The sequence below is a fragment of the Rhinoderma darwinii genome, chromosome 9, assembly GCF_050947455.1.
Source record: "Rhinoderma darwinii isolate aRhiDar2 chromosome 9, aRhiDar2.hap1, whole genome shotgun sequence".
Classification (NCBI taxonomy): Eukaryota; Metazoa; Chordata; class Amphibia; order Anura; family Rhinodermatidae; genus Rhinoderma; species Rhinoderma darwinii.
The window spans coordinates 72,733,304-72,751,683 of NC_134695.1; the positions used below are offsets into that span (position 1 = coordinate 72,733,304).

The window sequence follows — 18,380 nt, forward strand, 5'->3', positions numbered from 1 at the left end:
ATTTACATACAGAGGATGAGGATCCGTCCTGACCTAATACTTCTCACAGCTGAAGGTTGTTGGTAAGAACGATCAACCCAAAGACCAGGACCTCACAAATATTTGTGCTGCTGTGTAATTCCCTACACCGCTACACTGTAACAAAGCTGACTCCATACCGATAAGTACACTCATATGTTGTGACTACAGCTGTGTGAGCAGGACTGGTTAGGACTTCTATTCCCACTTATTGACAGCATGCAGAGTTCTTGAAAACAATGGGGAGATGAAACAAACTATATTTAAAAGTTGCAGAACTTTCCATTATATAATAAGCAAAAAGTAACATTATAGTAACATTTTTGGAAAAACAAAGCGTTGGTTCGGGTCTCTATGAAAACGTAGCTGCTAATATTGTGTCCTAATGTATCATCTCACAAGACAATGAGCCCTCAGCCCTCCAGTAACATGCACGTCTTAAACTCCAGTTACGGCCCTGAGCCCCCCATAAACTTCTGATTACATCTATGAATACCTCGCGGGTGTTTTATGAAGTTTTTTTTTGACACATTTTAAGCAACGTTATTAGTAGCAACAATGCGCAGGCAAGTGAATTACTGATCGCACAGGTAACCCTGCGAGGACGCGGGACGCACCAGACAAACACAAATTGCTCCATAACAGTTAGAACACACAACACGGTGAGGGGGTCAATCTCGTTAGCAGTGAAGGAGTTTAGTAAAAAAAAAAAAAATTACAAAAATTCATGTTAAAAAAATCTTTTTGGAGTATTAGTTACAAAACTTCTGAAATTGGCAAGCAGGAGAATCACCTTACAGTAGTTCAGCCAACAAGTGGGCGAAGAAGTGGAATGTGAGAATGAACTGAAGGAGCCGAGAAAAGACAGGAAGAGAGAAAAGGGGAGAAGTTGGAAAAACAGCAGAAAAAAAATCCGAAATATTGAGAAATTTAACACTGGAATCCAAAAATCAAAATGCAAACAGATTTACCAATACATTAGAACATTCTTAGCGTGTGAAAACTTTTCTATCTGCGCTCCATCTCCATCTCTACTCTTGAAATAATCAAACCATTGAAATGTTTGTAAAAATCTAATTTTTGGCAGAAATATGATACTTTTTTTTTTTTGCAATGCTTGGGACGATTGCTATTAAATAGTAGGTTCAATTTTGAACATCATTCTGCAATTAAAACGTACATCTGGTCTTATACTCCATTCACACCCAAAGCTGCACTGACAAATTCTACTGGTTTCGGGTTTAACGCTGCAGCACCTAACATCTGTTTGGTGCCTCTGCTGCTTCAGTGTCTTTATAGAACAGTGGTCTCTAACTTGCGGTTCTACAGTTGTCACAAAACTTCATCTCCCATCATGCACTGAGCGTGCAGCCACATGTTAAAGATCACTGGTGTAGAACATGTTCTGCTATGGTGTATACTGTACAGCAATGTGATGTGAACAGCACATCTCACAGAATACAAGACAAATTGAAGCATATTATAGGATTTCAGTGTCTGACTGATTGATTTCAAGAAGCGATTACGGTCTGGATGCAGCTCTGGGTGTGACTGGAGTATAAAAGAGGATTTAAAAGGATAAGTAAAATCAAATATTTACAAAGTTACCGGACATTAGATGACATTTTACTTTGTAAAATTATGTTCCAATAGGATTCTACAATTGAAAAACCATCTCAGAATTTTGAGTTTGTGCATCATTTCAAAATTAAATTGACCATTTACAAAATACAGTTCTACAGCAGAATTCGATCATTTCAGCTCCTCCAATAGCCATGCAGCTAAGAAATAATCTGGCACTAATAGTTCCATCATGGCTGGGAAATCATATCTCTGCTGTAGAACACATTACATAGAAATGAGAAATAAAATTGCTCAAACTTTCCTTTAAAATTGTGTGACTTTCAGAACAATTGCGTCAATTGAAATGTTTTTGTTTTTCATTTAAATTACTCAATAACCAAAATGTAAATAAAATTCCATTTGCGTCCACTTGTATTACACAGCATATTAATATAAGCAAGCTGAACAAACTGAACATTGTAGCAAATTTTAAAAAAAGATACAAATGGAACAATTAAAAAAAATCTATAAAATCACAGGTTAACAAAATTTCTAAAAATCCTCAATCGTATCAAATTAGTGTCTAAAAAAAGCAGTAAAAAAGTGACTTTGCAGCCTCACATATATGAGTGAGTACATAATGCAGTGATTGGCAGAGCAGGTCAGTATAGAACCAGCAGAGGTGAAATGTACAAATGTGATCAGAAAATATTTGGCCAAAAATATTCATTTTCTTAAACTTTTTTTTTTTTTTTGCTTTATTTTCCTCCAGATTGCAAATTGTGTTAATTCTCAAGATGACAAATGGTTGAAATAATTTCTAAAATGTATGACTTTTTCAATTGTAAAATTTTTCTCTTCTACTATTTTTTTTTAAAAAAATGCTGTATTTCATTTTATTTGTTTTTTTAAAAAATATCTCTGTATACAGGAAATGTAAAAACTTGCTGCCATATAAAATATAAATCTGAAATATCAATTTGTTTTCGGTTTTATTATTTTTTTATTGTTGAGTAGATCGAAATGTTTGGACCAAAATTCTCAACATAATAATGTTAATCGAAAATAAAATAAGATACAAAAATTCTTGCCATATTTTTTTTTTTTTTTTTAGACATCATCTTTCGAATACCCACAATGCAGTCTGGGTATCCTGGCACCAACTACTTATTTGCCAGCATTAAAGCTTCTTGAAATAAGTGAAACATCTTCCATATCCCAATGAGGTGAATAAGATAACAGAGTACAAATCCTGTGGAAATATAACGGAGGTACGAGGCGCCGTGTGCCTTATGCCTCAGTGATAAAATTCTGTATCTTTGAATTTATTTGCCATGTGCAGTATTATTGACCCAACCACATTTTTAGGCGGTATTGGGTCTATTTCAAGTGAATAGTCAATCACCAAGGAGGATGATGGAAGATAAGAAATATATAAACAAAATAAAATATTTTACAGGTTGAAAAAAAGGCCAATTTGTTCTGCTGGTTCTTATTGAAACCTCCCAAAATTGGCGTAAACGAGTATAAACTGTAAACCTGAAATATCGGACTTTTGCGTAGAAAAAGTGCAAATCTAAAGCATTTCCTTCAATTAGCAATTTCTAAAAATCAGCATCAGGGGCGTGAAACATGAATACGACACGCCATGGCCGCTAACTGGGCAGAGCGCTACTCCGGAAACAGAAGAAGAGAAGCCGCCCAGGACTAGTGATGTCATCTAGTGATGTCATCTCTAACTGTGTTTGTACCAAAGTGTGTCACGCGCGTGCTCGACTATGGACTGCAGGGAAGGCCCCGCTTCTTGGACCATAAGGGTTAAAACCTCGTGAAGCGCATACAAAAATGGGACGCTCACGCTCAGCAGCTCATACAGGTAGGAATATTTTTGCTCATTGTCCCTGATATGGCGTCTGGCGTCTTGCACCGCGCCACGTGTCCAGTTAGACAAGCGGCTGGGGAAGGCAAGGACATCCCTAGTCACCGCTAGAGGCCGGCTTAGCGTTTTCCTAAAAAAGGAAGTCATGATACCTGGGGAGCTGTCCTCTGAACTGCTGCCAGCGCTACAGGGACTGTCCGTCATGACCTCCGCAGTTATGGCTTCTTCCTTTTTCCATGTTTTATCCGGATCCTACAAGACAGAAGCGAAAACGATGGAGAAATGAGCCAAAAAACATCAACATCAACCACATGCATCAAAGAAACTGTTAAAATTAAATGGTCGAGGTTTCTGGCTCTAAAATGTAAATAATGAATGCTTCCATTCACTGACAGTAAGGAACAATCTTGAAAAGGGCATTGTCCAGACGTGTAAATACATCGTAATCATTGTATAATGAAAAATTCTAGATCTTTTTATAGGCTTTGTATTTAAAAATTCTTCACCATTTTCAAGATCTCTGCTTGCGGTCGGTGAATGGGAAAATTGTGGCTTACATCAAGTTAGTCTAGCAAACTATCAGAACCAGAGGGATTTGTGCTGCTAATCTATTTAGTTCAGAGAATTGTCTACCCTGTAAGACAGAGTAGCAAACTCTCAGTTGTGTGAGCACGACAGGGCTCTTAATCCATTCATTGACAGTAAGGAACGATTTTGAAAATAGCATGCTTAGTGTTCTGTAAATAAAACGTAATCATTGTAAAATGAAAGATTCTGCAACTTTCTAATCTACTTTGTGTTTTAATTCATTACCATTTACAAGGCCCCTGCTTGGTGTCAGTGAATAAAAACATCTGTGGTTATATTCAGATTCTAAAAAGCTGTACAGACCTAATACTTTTTACAGTCGAGAATTTGGTGCAATTGTGTCAAGTCCAGACAACCCTCCATGAGCTGCACTGATACATTGTAACAAACTATCAGGAAATGAAAAAGATTTGTGCTGCTGATGTATTTAGTACACAAAGGATTTGTCTGAACTCAATACAATTGTAGCTTTGCAAGCAGGACAAGGCCAGGGTGTTTCCATTCACAGACAGCAAGGGGAGATCTTGAAAATGGTTAAGAATTGAAACATAGAGAAACAAATTTGCCAGTCCCAAAATGTTATATTAAACAATGGATATGTTTTATACCTGCATAAAGGAGTGATTCAGAGTTGACAAATGGCAATTTCATGTATAATTGTAGCAGCAACTGCAAAAGCTTCAAAAGTTTTTTTGGGGATGAAGTTACCTGAAAGGAACACTCTGGGTAAAACCTACTATACACTTATTTCTTGTGTAGTACCTGAAGGGGCGGAGCATGACACAGGGATACTCTCTTTGGTGATCTTTGAGCCCCTGTGTCATGCTCTGCCCCCTCATGTCCTGCACTAGACATAACAGTGCAGAGTGTTCCTTTAACTGGACCTAATCTAGATATAATGGTACAATCCATTGCTTTACTTCTCTCGTACTGATCTTGAGTTACATCCCTCACATCTTATACTCCAGTCACCTCTAGGGCTGCAGTCAGAATTCTGTAAGTTGCCACATGGAATCAGTCAGCATGGTGCTGACAGACAAAGCTTAGAAGGATTCCCCTAATGCCCAGTGCTGGTATAATGAGAACATTACATCTCCCGCAATGCGACACAGCAGAGCATGCACACTAAAGACACTAAACCAGCAGGGCCTGCAAAGAGATGTGAGCTCCTGCATCCTCAAGTCTAACAATAAACCAGAATTTTGAATGCAGCTCTGGATATGATTGGAGTATAACTGAAGTTACTTGACATTATGTTTAGAATTAACTTGTAATACAAAGTCCAACAACTAAACATAAAACCAAAATGAACAAAAACCTATTAATAGAGTAATAAATATTAATTCTGGAAAAATGCAATTGACCAAAATAGAACAGATCTTTAATCCAGGATTCGGGGAGCGGGAGGCAGATCTGGCAGTAAATGTCCCGCCGGATGGAATGTGAACGCTGGAAATAAACAGCAACATTTGTTTTGGAAAAGTAAAGAGTGGCTCGCTAATAACAGCAACGTGCCGAAGCCCCGAGGAAATTGCAGCCGGTTACTATTTAACCTCTTTAATTCATTCATTCACTTATTCATTTATCTAGTCATTAAATTATTAACTCATTCATTCATTAATTCACCAATTTATTGCTTCATTCATCTATTTATTTGTTCATTCACACACTCATTAATTCACCAATTCATTCATCCCTTCATTCATTTGTTCATTCATTCACTCACTCACCTTTCATTCATTCACCCATTCATTAATTAACCAATTCATTCCTTCATTAATCTATTCACCTATTCATTTATCCACCTAGTCATTCATTTACCCGCTCACCGATTCATTGTTTCATACATTCACCTATTAATTTATGCACCTATTCATTTATTCACCTATTCATTCATTCTTACATCTACTCACCCATTCATTCACCTATTCATTTGTTCATTCACCCATTCATTAATTAATTCACCCATTCATTCAGATATTCACACATTCATTCATAAATACATCCACTCACCCATTCATTCATCTATTCATTTGTTCATTCATTCACTCATCCATTGGTTCATTAATTCACCAAATCATTCCTTTATTCATATGTTCATTCATTCACTCACCTTTTCATTCATTCGTTTTCATTCACCTATTCATTTGTACATTCATTCACTCATTCATTCATTAACCAATTCATTCCTTCATTCATCTATTCATTTGTTCATTAATTTTCTCACCTATTCATTCATACATTCACTCGCCGATTCATTTGTTCATACATTCACATATTCATTCACCTATTCATTCATTCTTACATCCACTCTCCCATTAATTCACCTATTCATTTGTTCATACGTTCACCTATTCACCCATTCATTCATAAATACATCCACTCACCCATTCATTCACCAACTCATTCCTTCATTCTCCTATTCATACGTTTACTTACTCACCTATTTGTTAATTTATTCCTCTGTTCATGTTTCCATTTTATAATTCAACAATTTATTCACCTCGTTTGGTTTTAACTTCTGCAAAGTAACATATTTTCTCTCTCACCTGAGATTTTGAATCCGTTCTGCGTTTGCGTTGTTTGCTGTTTGAGAACGAGTGCATGAAGTGCGGCTGGCAGTAAAATTTACCTGTAAAATAAAGAAGTCACTTTCAGACTGTCGCCAATTCTTAGTTTATGTTCTTTGTTCCCCTTTAAATATCCACATATTTGTTAAGGAGTTACATAAATATGAATTCCCTAATATATATCATCTGCTAGCAGGATATAGCGAGAAACAGAATCAGGGAATTTCTGTAGAATTATGTGACCTAATCAACGCATTCACACACTCAGAATCACTCATTTTGGAAATCAGATTTGGAACGAGAGACTCCGATACGAGGGGGGGGGGGGGTTTAAAGGAACACTCCAGGCAGAACTAATACACTGTGTTATGTCTAATGCAAGGCCGGAGGGGGTGGAGCATGACACATTCAAAGACCACCATAGAGAGAATCCTTGTATTAGGCCGCACCCCTTCAGGCCATTCACTTGCCTTTAACTCCTAAAAAATCTGTTTCTAGGAAAGCTGGGTCACAACTCACATGGCTGCACCTCCTACAGGGATTTTCACCCAGCTTTCCTAGACTCCTGAAAGGTAAACCTGCGTGGTTGTTCAGAAGGAATAGATATATGGAAGGACTGAGTGACATGTTCTTGTGCTGGGGGATGGCGGAGGTCAGCTGTGTGTATATAATATATCCTAACTTACACATTAGCGCTCGTGTATCGGGCGGGACGCCATCATTGTGTCAGCTCCGCCAGCAGAGGATGTGTGAGATTTACTTATGTATCAGGCTAAACCTCCTCTGATCTCAGTGTGAGATGAAGGAAGATTATTTTTTGTGATGAATTCTTATCATGTGATACCGGGCGGCGGCGGTCAGAAGACATGCGCTGCGCCTGCGGGGGCTGCGTGTCCGCTGAATATTTGGCTCTGCACATTTTGCTGTAGCCACTTAAATCTCAGAGTCTCCAAAATACTGTACAGCGTTCATCTCCAACCGTTGTTAAACTACAACTCCCAGCATGGCCTGACAGCCTGCTGGGGGTTGTTGTTACACCTGGAAAGCCGATGGATGGAGACCACTGCTGATTGTATTTCGTAGCCGGTTACTGGACTGATGTATCCCCAGTAAACATTGCTGCACATTACATTCTAAAACCTTCTAATATACTTTGTGTTTCAATCCTTCACCATTTTCAAGATCACTGCTTACGGTCAGTAAATGGGAATATTCTTTTTTACATTCAGAGGCTGAAAACATATGCAGACATAATACTTCTCACGAAGGTTGACGAAGGTTGCGAAACGAGCGTCGAGGTGCTGTTTGTCCAGGTGTAATATTTCTCCACCATGTCCTCTGCAGGTATAGTTGATTTTTATACTCATTGTAGTTGATATTTTTCATTTCTGACTTAGTACTCCATGCTTTACTTATATCATTGTACTCTTGGTATTGGAGCGACCTGTCTTTGCAGCGTTATCTATATCAGGCCCCCTGTGTTCTGATGCTGCTATTGCATGTTGATATACTATTTGGTCTCTTATCTTTTTTTAAAGGTACATGCTTTTGTGTATGAGGACCCTATATTTGATTACATATATTTACCATTTTTTCATTATACTGCACCTGGTATATTTTATGATATTTTAATTGTCTATAGTATATACTTGGGAGGGGGGGGGGTTAATTTTTGTATCTCTACTTTTGTATTTATGTGTAATAAAGTATTATGATGAATAAAATTATTTTGATAAAATAATAATGCATCAAGATTTATCTTTGGTTTAATAATACTTCTCATAGCTGAAGGTTTGTTACAATGTATCAGTTTAGACAATAATCCTCACAGCAGCAGCACTAATCTCTCTCCTTTCCAGGACTCCAGGCTATTAGCCTTTACCGCCACTGATACATTGTAGCAAACTGCAACTGTGTAAGCAGGACTAGGTCAAAACGGTTTTTCGGAGGCTATCCATCTATCTCATATCCATCTAATATCTATCTATCTCATATCTATCTATCTCATATCCATCTAATATCTATCTATCTCATATCTATCTATCTATCTATCATATCCATCTATCTCATATCCATCTAATATCTATCTATCTCATATCTATCTATCTCATATCTATCTATCTCATATCCATCTAATATCTATCTATCTCATATCTATCTATCTATCTATCATATCCATCTATCTCATATCCATCTATCTCATATCCATCTATCTATCTCTCATATCTATCTATCTATCTCTCATATCTATCTATCTATCTCTCATATCTATCTATCTATCTATCTCTCATATCTATCTATCTATCTATCTATCTCATCTATCTATCTATCTATCTATCTATCTATCTCATCTATCTATCTATCTATCTCATATCTATCTATCTCATATCTATCTATCTCATATCTATCTATCTCATATCTATCTATCTATCTCATATCTATCTATCTATCTCATATCTATCTATCTCATATCTATCTATCTTATATATCTATCTATCTCATATCTATCTATCTCATATCTATCTATCCATGGAGCCTTCCAGTTAGTTTATAATATATGACTATAGTAAAGTTTAGGGAACAGTTTTCACCTTCTTCCACATTGAAGACATAATTTCCCTGACGAAGAACCGAAGAGCAGAACGAACACTTGAAACATTCTCGATGGAAAAAGTGTCCCTCAGCGCTCAACCGCTCCACGACGTAAACGCGCTTCTTACAGAAGTAACACGTGTCGCTGCCTCCGATATTCGGGGGAAATTCCTTCCGTAAGGATCCCTGAAATAGAACACAGGATGTGGAAATTAATAAGGCGTGTATTGGGAAAGGTCAATGTTCAGGAGCCGCCGCTCTGGAGGATCAATTGTTGTGACAGAGTAATGGTAGAGTAATCTCTGCAGAAAAAAAGTCAACTTTTTCCAAAGAAAAATAATAATATCATATAATGTAGCAATAAACCATTAAAGGAACACTCCATGAGAAAATTCTACACTGTGTTATACTTAGTGCAGAGCCTGAGGGGGCGGAGCATGACACAGAGTGTTCCTTTAAGGGATGTAAAGGGAACATCACCTCATGATGAATCCTTTAAATGAAGGTACAGATGCAATGGAAGCGATCCACCAAAGTAGTGATTTGGGGTGGAAATATGCAGCAGCAGCCCCCAACTCAGTGACCCAAGTAGAGGGCTTACACATGACCCTGTCCAATGAAGAAAAGAAAATCTCAAATGAATCTGGGCAATGGGGTGGTTTGTGAACCCCTTTACCACTATTAAAAGGTCAAGTGGGAGGAAAGTCGCCATATATATGTAAACCTGGCACTTTGGAAAAAGGGCAAAGTAACATGAGGGGTGCATTTTTTTTCAGCTGCACTAAGTAGTTTAGTTTATTAGAGAATCTATATGAAACCCAAATTTAAAGGCGTTCGTCCTGGTAAGTGGTTTCTATTAATAATAACCCCTCTGAACCCCCTTATCCCCCAATACTTATGATTTGTGCCATAATCGCTTGTATAATTTACTATATTGAGCTTTTTTTTTAGTATAGGTTCTGCCCTTTAATGATCGATACGATCAGAGGATTAAACAGGACAGTGCACAAGAGGCGGAGTCTTTACCTTGTGGAGAGGAGAGAAAGAAGAAGTAGGAGAAGAAGAGGAATCGTCAAAGAGCTCAGTCACCGCTCCCTCCAGAGAACTCTGAATTTAACACAAAGTTACATTATTCACCTGCTGAGACACGTGGAAATACAAGGTGTCATATCTGGGGGAGTGGGTGCAGTTTAGGTGTAATGTGAAGTCACTCGTGACATGTAGAAGTCTATAGGATTATTTGTAGCAATCAACTACTGCAATTCTACCTATAAAATGCTCAGGATATGACTCAAGAGCAATACAAGCAACTGCATTATACTCCAGTCACATCCAGAGCTGCATTTACAATTGTAGATTCTTCTAAGCTTCCAGACCTAATATCTCACTGCTGCCCCCCACCGGTTTAAGTCTGTACCTTTATGCTCTGTTATGTTGTCAGGGATAGATTATAGGGATGGCAAAGGGGCATTTGTCCCATGGCCTCCACCATTCAGGTCTTCTGCAACTACCATAAACTGGGACATTTAGTCATGTTGCCTACATCTGTGCTGTGGGATCCCCTGTCCCATTATTAGGTCATTACAAAGGCTTTTAATGGCCCCCAGCAGTAAGACCCCCTGCACTCGACTTGTGATTTTCCTCGCTTAACTGTATACGGTTTTCTCCAATCTTCACTTTCTAAAAAAACATGTGAGGGGGGGGGGGGGGGGGTCTCCACAACACACATTGTTCTCCCCAGAATCCCCCATAGACATTCATTCGGCTCTATTATTGGAGATGTATTTTATGCACCAGGCACTGTGCAGAAGTGTTCAGTAAAACTATGTATCCTGCTATGCAATGCAGCAGAGTGCAGTGCGTTAAACTGTAAAATCATTTGCATTATTCGGACTATGTATCAGCTGTCACTCAATAATGGCGGAGTTTAGCTGCTTACCAGCTCTGAAGACCTTGCTTTAGATTTGTGATCGCTCATGTAAAGATTGACGAGGACCTCCGCTACCGCACCTATCCTGCTGGACACATTCCCTACGGTCATCTATCCGACGAGAGGTAGAGACAGAAAATAAGAGAAGAAGAGGAAAAGGACAAATCTGCAACCAAGACCACAGCACAGCCAAGCACAGACACGGGAAATTTAAAGAAAGTATTTCCACCTAAAATCAAAATCTCTATTGTATTAAGTCCATGATTCGTCCTCTGCATGCAAGTTCTCCAAGATTCTAATCCGCCGTAGTTTTGTTATATCTGTTTCAGTTAAAGTTGGCTGATGGTGCCGCACACATTAGGTATCACTCTACTTTCCCAAAACCGGCATAGTCATGCCGAAAAACATCCTCTCCTACTGGACTGCTGCACCACTAGGCAGATGTGCTATTGAAAAGTTAGGAAACCCTGAGTGACGACCGTGTAAATTATATTAACACCATCAAACAACTTTTATCCTATGATTTGTTACTTAAAGGCGAAACGCGTTTTTACTGTAGAACGCCCATTAGTCATTGCTGTGATGTAACATTTGGGGGCTTTGCAGCAGCTCTGTGTTGTTTCAGACCAGTAATGAGCTGTTACACAAACCATTGCAGCACTTTCCCTTGGGGAATTTGTTGGTGGGAACAAAATTCTGATTTCGGTGTCGCTCCCAAACTATGGAAATTCCTTTAAAACTATTCTAGGAATTTTTAAGCAGAGCTTAATGTGACTGAGGGAGCTCGGACTCCTGGTGAACAGCTGTATCTCTGCCATGAAGCAGCTGCACCAGGGAGACAGTGTACACAATCCATAATATAACGCCTGACAGCCGGCAACTTTATATTGTATTATTATGAGTTTTCCTTTTTTTCTCATATCCCATGAGTTGTTGGTCAGTGATCTGTAAGATTGGGCACCATATCAAAGCTTTAAAAACCCGAGAATACCTGCTGTGCAATTAACCCCCCCCCCCCCAACTCCAAGATTATTAAACGATTTAAAGGGCTAGTTTACATAATACATAGATTTTAATTTCAAATATTTTTTAATTTTTCTTGTCATTATGAAGGGGATGTATACTACGAACACCCAATATATACCCTACACCAGTGTTTCTAAGCCAAGTACCCTCAAACTCAAATAAATTACACCTAAATACCTTTAAGGCTATGATCATATACTGTGCTAAATGACATGCCATGTACTCCCCTGGGGTAAAAGTACAAACCCTGTTCAGATCGAAGAGCCCCTGGAACCCGACTGATCACAGAGATCCTCCTTCTGGGACCAATGCTGTAGCTACAAGGGGTGCAGTGATTTCAGATGGCCTTAAGAGAATGGCAGATCATGGTCTGCAATGGCCGGCGGTTTAGGTGGTTCCTAAAACAGAATTTATATTGGGTCCAAGGTGCTTGGAGCTACGTGTTTGGTTTGGGCCCCTAGTGTTTGATTTCAACAGCAAAAGCCCTACATAACCATGAGCCACACTAGAGTTCACATTTTATTCTGGGTAATTGAGGGTGTCTTAAATTGGGGGAACCCCTAATTAACTCAGCATGCTTTAATAAAACATTTGTGGAGGGGTTCTTCTTAAAAGCACAAGTCAATTATCTTTTCTGTTAGGGACCGCCATGGGGTTTGCGGACGGGCCTCGTATAAATGTTGTCCATATTACTGTGATGTGACCATAGATCCTATTGAATATTGAAAATGTATACTGCCACTGTATAACTGTGTTAATGCAACTCCACTGAACCTAATGAGGGGCCACAGACAGACAAATCCCACCAGTAATGTCAGTAGTTGTGAGATACCTGCCTGTCATTTGAAACCTGAGCAATGAACATCATACTTTACACAGTAAACGGAAGGGTCATGTTTTTTACCAATAAAGTAACTATGGGTGGGTTTGCAGTTGCACCTAGCCCGGGTGCCTGAAGGGCCCAAAGACCCCTTTACTACATGAGAGAACAGCATTGCTATAAATGGCGAGTAAAAGGGAGATTTTCCCAAGTGTTGAAACATTTTTTTTGTGTCAAGCTAAATAACCAAACTGGTTCTTGTATGGGTCAGTAAAAGCAGAGCAAAATGATGACAGTTTGATGTTCAGGCAACGGGCCAGGGGCTTAATGTGTAGGAAGGGGGCACTTTATCTTCCAAAACCATTCGTCTCTCATAGTGCATAGAACAAAAATACCCATGCCTATGTCACATAGTTAAGGATGAGCCCACTACATATAAAGTATGGGTTTACTTTGACGGCCCTATAAACTGTGTTGTGGACAGAATGCGGCCTGTCAGCACCACAGGAGATGATGGGTCATGAAGGAACACAATGTGCTCACCCTGCTGACTTTAATGTCTGCTTAACACCAGGATGCTGATCCGTCTATTACAGGAAGACAGAGCTTCCTGGTTACACAGCGACATACAACTATGTAAACGTGAGAATGAATGGCGAACAAAGAGACAGCCGACAAGGAGATCAGAATTACTACGTATGAAAGTGTATAATGAGAAACGCTGCAATGTGGCAACATCAAAAAGGTTAGTTTAGTAAATGAAAGCATGAGATCTATACGGAAAAAACAACTATACAAAACTATAGGAGCATCACCAGTTATGTATCCGCATTCCTTCTAGTTAAGTTCCATATTCTTTTTAATAGCAGCAGTATTATAGTAGTTATATTCTTGTATATAGGGGCAGTATTATAGTAGTTATATTCTTGTATATAGGAGCAGTATTATAGCAGTTATATTCTTGTATATAGGGGGCAGTATTATAGTAGTTATATTCTTGTATATAGGGGACAGTATTATAGTAGTTATATTCTTGTATATAGGTGGCAGTATTATACTAGTTATATTCTTGTATATAGGAGCAGTATTATAGTAGTTATATTCTTGTATATAGGGGCAGTATTATAGCAGTTATATTCTTGTATATAGGGGGCAGTATTATAGTAGTTATATTCTTGTATATAGGGGACAGTATTATAGTAGTTATATTCTTGTATATAGGTGGCAGTATTATACTAGTTATATTCTTGTATATAGGAGCAGTATTATAGTAGTTATATTCTTGTATATAGGGGCAGTATTATAGTAGTTATATTCTTGTATATAGGAGACAGTATTATAGTAGTTATATTCTTGTATATAGGGGACAGTATTATAGTAGTTATATTCTTGTATATAGGTGGCAGTATTATACTAGTTATATTCTTGTATATAGGAGCAGTATTATAGTAGTTATATTCTTGTATATAGGGGCAGTATTATAGTAGTTATATTCTTGTATATAGGAGACAGTATTATAGTAGTTATATTCTTGTATATAGGGGGCAGTATTATAGTAGTTATATTCTTGTATATAGGGGGCAGTATTATAGTAGTTATATTCTTGTATATAGGAGCAGTATTATAGTAGTTATATTCTTGTATATAGGGAGCAGTATTATAGTAGTTATATTCTTGTATATAGGAGGCAGTATTATAGTAGTTATATTCTTGTACATAGGGGGCAGTATTATAGTAGTTATATTCTTGTATATAGGGGCAGTATTATAGTAGTTATATTCTTGTATATAGGGGGCAGTATTATAGTAGTTATATTCTTGTATATAGAGGCAGTATTATAGTACATATATTCTTGTATATAGGGGGCAGTATTATAGCAGTTATATTCTTGTATATAGGAGCAGTATTATAGCAGTTATATTCTTGTATATAGGAGCAGTATTATAGTAGTTATATTCTTGTATATAGAGGCAGTATTATAGTAGTTATATTCTTGTACATAGGGGGCAGTATTATAGTAGTTATATTCTTGTATATAGGAGCAGTATTATAGTAGTTATATTCTTGTATATAGGGGCAGTATTATAGTAGTTATATTCTTGTATATAGGGGGCAGTATTATAGTAGTTATATTCTTGTATATAGGAGCAGTATTATAGTAGTTATATTCTTGTATATAGGAGCAGTATTATAGTAGTTATATTCTTGTATATAGGGGCAGTATTATAGTAGTTATATTCTTGTATATAGGAGCAGTATTATAGCAGTTATATTCTTGTATATAGGAGCAGTATTATAGTAGTTATATTCTTGTATATAGAGGCAGTATTATAGCAGTTATATTCTTGTATATAGGAGCAGTATTATAGTAGTTATATTCTTGTATATAGGAGCAGTATTATAGTAGTTATATTCTTGTATATAGAGGCAGTATTATAGTAGTTATATTCTTGTACATAGGGGGCAGTATTATAGTAGCCATTTATTGTTAAGCGTTCAGTTTCAGTTTGCTAATCTACAATACACACACAGCAATACATGTTAGTGCTGTTATAATTGTTATAGTAATATGTCAGTGTAAACCATGGGGTATAAACACTTGTGTGCAATCTTATAATAATCACCTGTGCTGGATCAGGAAAAAATAACCTATGTTTTATCCTGGGCTCTCCATTGCTTGCTCTTTGCTCTAAGACCTGACAATAATGAAGGAACAAGGACATTGAGTAGCTGAGTGCTGACATGACTTATGATGCACAAATGTTGCATAGAAAATAAGAATATTAGGAGAAGACGTTGGTTTATCTATGGCGTGTAAGGAGCTGTGTACACAGGAGTAACGGACAGTGTCCATATAGAGCCTGCACTGTCCTTACATCTCCCGGCCCGGATACCTGGATATGTGTAGAGTTCATTCAAACTTGTGCAAAAGGTCTAAAGCCCAATTCCCCTATATGAGCATTTCAGAAGATGTCAGTGACAGACATGATATCGACCTCCAGGCCGCGGTACCTTTCTAGGCTGAGCATCGCTGGGGGAGAAGTCAGAAGCAGATGATGAAGATGATGGAGATGATGGAGATGGGTCAGAAACTGGAAGATCATGGGAAGGAAATTTAGATGGAATATGGGATAAGCCGGGGGATGGGGGTTTGATCTGTACAAAGCAAAATCAACGGAAAAACAAATTATATCCAACGCTACATGAGAAATGACTTTAAAGGATAATTAAAGGGGGTTTCCAGTTTTATGTAAATAAAGCTTTATGATGAGAATTCTGACATTTTCGAATATGCTTTAATCTTTCACGTTTTTCAGGATCTCTACTTGCTGTCAGTGAACAGAAAGATTATCCATTACATTCAGAGGCTCAAAACCTGCCCTGATCATCTCCTAGTGACAAGATTCCTGTCTGGTTACAATGTATCAGAGCTCTCTCTTAGCTGTACCGGTGTTAGTTGGACATGATTAGGCAGGATTTCAACCCTTGGATGCAAACCCGGATGTCCCCATTGCCTGACAGCAGGCAGAGATCTTGAAAATTGTGAGGAATTAAAGCACAAAAGTATATTAGAAAGATGCCGAACCTTTTCTTATACAATGATTAAAGGGGTATTCCTATCTTGGACATATATGACATATCCACAGGATATACCATAAATGTCTGATCGCGCCTCTCTCTAGAATGGGGCCCCTGACACCCGTCCTACCTCCTCTTGTTCTCGCTGCTCTCCGGCCGCCGACCGATGAGTGGTCGGGAGTACAGTCAAGCTGAGCTACGCGGTTTCCATAACAACTATAGAAGTGAATAGGACTTACGGAAACAGCGTGGCACGGCGAACTACTCTGTTTCTGGTGCTGGGGAACAGGGGGCCTCGTTCTAGACATAGGTGCAGGTTCCAAAGCAGGGACCCGCATCTATGGGATATTTATGACATATCCTGTGCCATTGCCGAACATTTCCTAGATGGGAATACCCCTTTCATTTTTATTTACATGGTACCGGACAACCCCTTTAAGAAAAGTGATAAATATAATGGGGTCTTGTATGAAAGTGTCGCCATGAAATGTGCAAGAAATTGTGTAATGACTGGTTAGTCCTTCAAACAAAATTTTATTTTACTGACTGAGACTCCAATGATCGTAACATAAAGTGCAAAAAATAAAGACTTATGAGCAGTCGCTGCGCAGTCTCTCTCTCTCTCAGCTGTTTGTGCTCCAGACTTTCCTGCCTTCAGTGTTTGGGACAGAAAGTAGCTGCCTAATAGTTATCATCGTCAGCCACGTTAGCTTTTATGGGGCTCATTTCTTGTCACCCAAAAGCTCCTCCCCCTCCCTCTGTCAGTTCTTCCTGGCAGTCAATCAGACTTTTCTCTAATGTCTGAATGTAAGACAAATTCCTAAATATGCCTCAAGTCCCACAACATTCCTCTATAACGGTTTATGAACATGGGCCCGCTATGTGAACGCGGCCGTACTGTAGACCGTAATATCAGCCAGTATGCAAAAATCCCCCATTGTGGAACATTAGTAGCCATATGGGGCAGCAAACACGTGAGGTCAGCAATAAACACACAGTTTCACATGCGGTGTACCTTCTCAGATGGAAAATCGCAGGGGGCGGAGTCAGAGATGGATGGAGATGAGGGAGTAGATGAATCAGAAACATGGGGTTCATATAAAGGTAGTTTAGATGGAAAATGGGACAGACCAGGGGACACGAGTTTATTCTGTACAGAGGAGAAGCGACATACAAGAATTACATCATAGTATAAAAATACAACGTAAAATCAACACCACCCCAAAGTCACCCAGCTTTCCCCTGCTCCTGAACGGCAAGTCTGATGAATTATACAGATCTATTAAAAGGGGTTTCTAGTTTTATGTGAGTAAAGCTTAATCACTTTATAAATGAAAAGTTCTGTAACTTTCTAATAAACTTTGTGTTTCAATTCCTCAACATTTTAAAGATCTTTGTTTGCTGTCAGTGAATGAGAACACTGTTATATTAAGGGTATGTTCACACGCTTAACAAAAAACGTCTGAAAATACGGAGCGGTTTTCAGAGCCTCTGATTTTCAGGCTTTTTTGAAGCTGAAAATGAAGCTTCTTTTAATTTGGAGACTCTTTTGAGGGGTTTTTCATAGAGTTCAAAGGAAAAATCAGCTTCAAAAAACGCCCCAAGAAGTGACATGCACTTCTTTTTACGCAACGTTTTTAAAAACATCGGCGTAAAAAGACGCATGAATTAAATGCTGTTTTTCCCATTGATTTCAATGGGCAGATGTTTGTAGGCGTTCAGCTTCTGTTTTTTCGAGGCGTAAACGAAATGCGCTTGAAAACACTGCGTGTGAACATACCCTTAGGGGCAGGAATCCAGTACATACCTAGTCCT

The 18,380-nt window shown here is 38.3% G+C and overlaps 1 protein-coding gene across 8 annotated transcripts in view; it reads right to left on the reverse strand.

Annotated features, from left to right (window-relative positions):
- MICAL2 (microtubule associated monooxygenase, calponin and LIM domain containing 2) overlaps positions 1-18,380 on the reverse strand; it is a 218,428-nt gene that overhangs the window by 73,068 nt on the left and 126,980 nt on the right. For 4 of the 8 annotated variants that reach the window (XM_075838144.1, XM_075838145.1, XM_075838143.1 and 1 more), the window contains exons 18-23: positions 17,581-17,715; positions 15,999-16,142; positions 15,611-15,682; positions 9,210-9,396; positions 6,598-6,680; positions 3,613-3,712 (exon numbers count right to left, since the gene is read on the reverse strand). In XM_075838144.1, the coding sequence (XP_075694259.1) occupies positions 3,613-3,712; positions 6,598-6,680; positions 9,210-9,396; positions 15,611-15,682; positions 15,999-16,142; positions 17,581-17,715 (721 nt within the window). Of the gene's footprint in view, positions 1-811; positions 864-2,485; positions 3,713-6,597; positions 6,681-9,209; positions 9,397-10,236; positions 10,318-11,149; positions 11,252-15,610; positions 15,683-15,998; positions 16,143-17,580; positions 17,716-18,380 lie in introns of those variants that run through there. The other 4 variants (XM_075838150.1, XM_075838149.1, XM_075838147.1 and 1 more) reach the window with 4 other exon arrangements.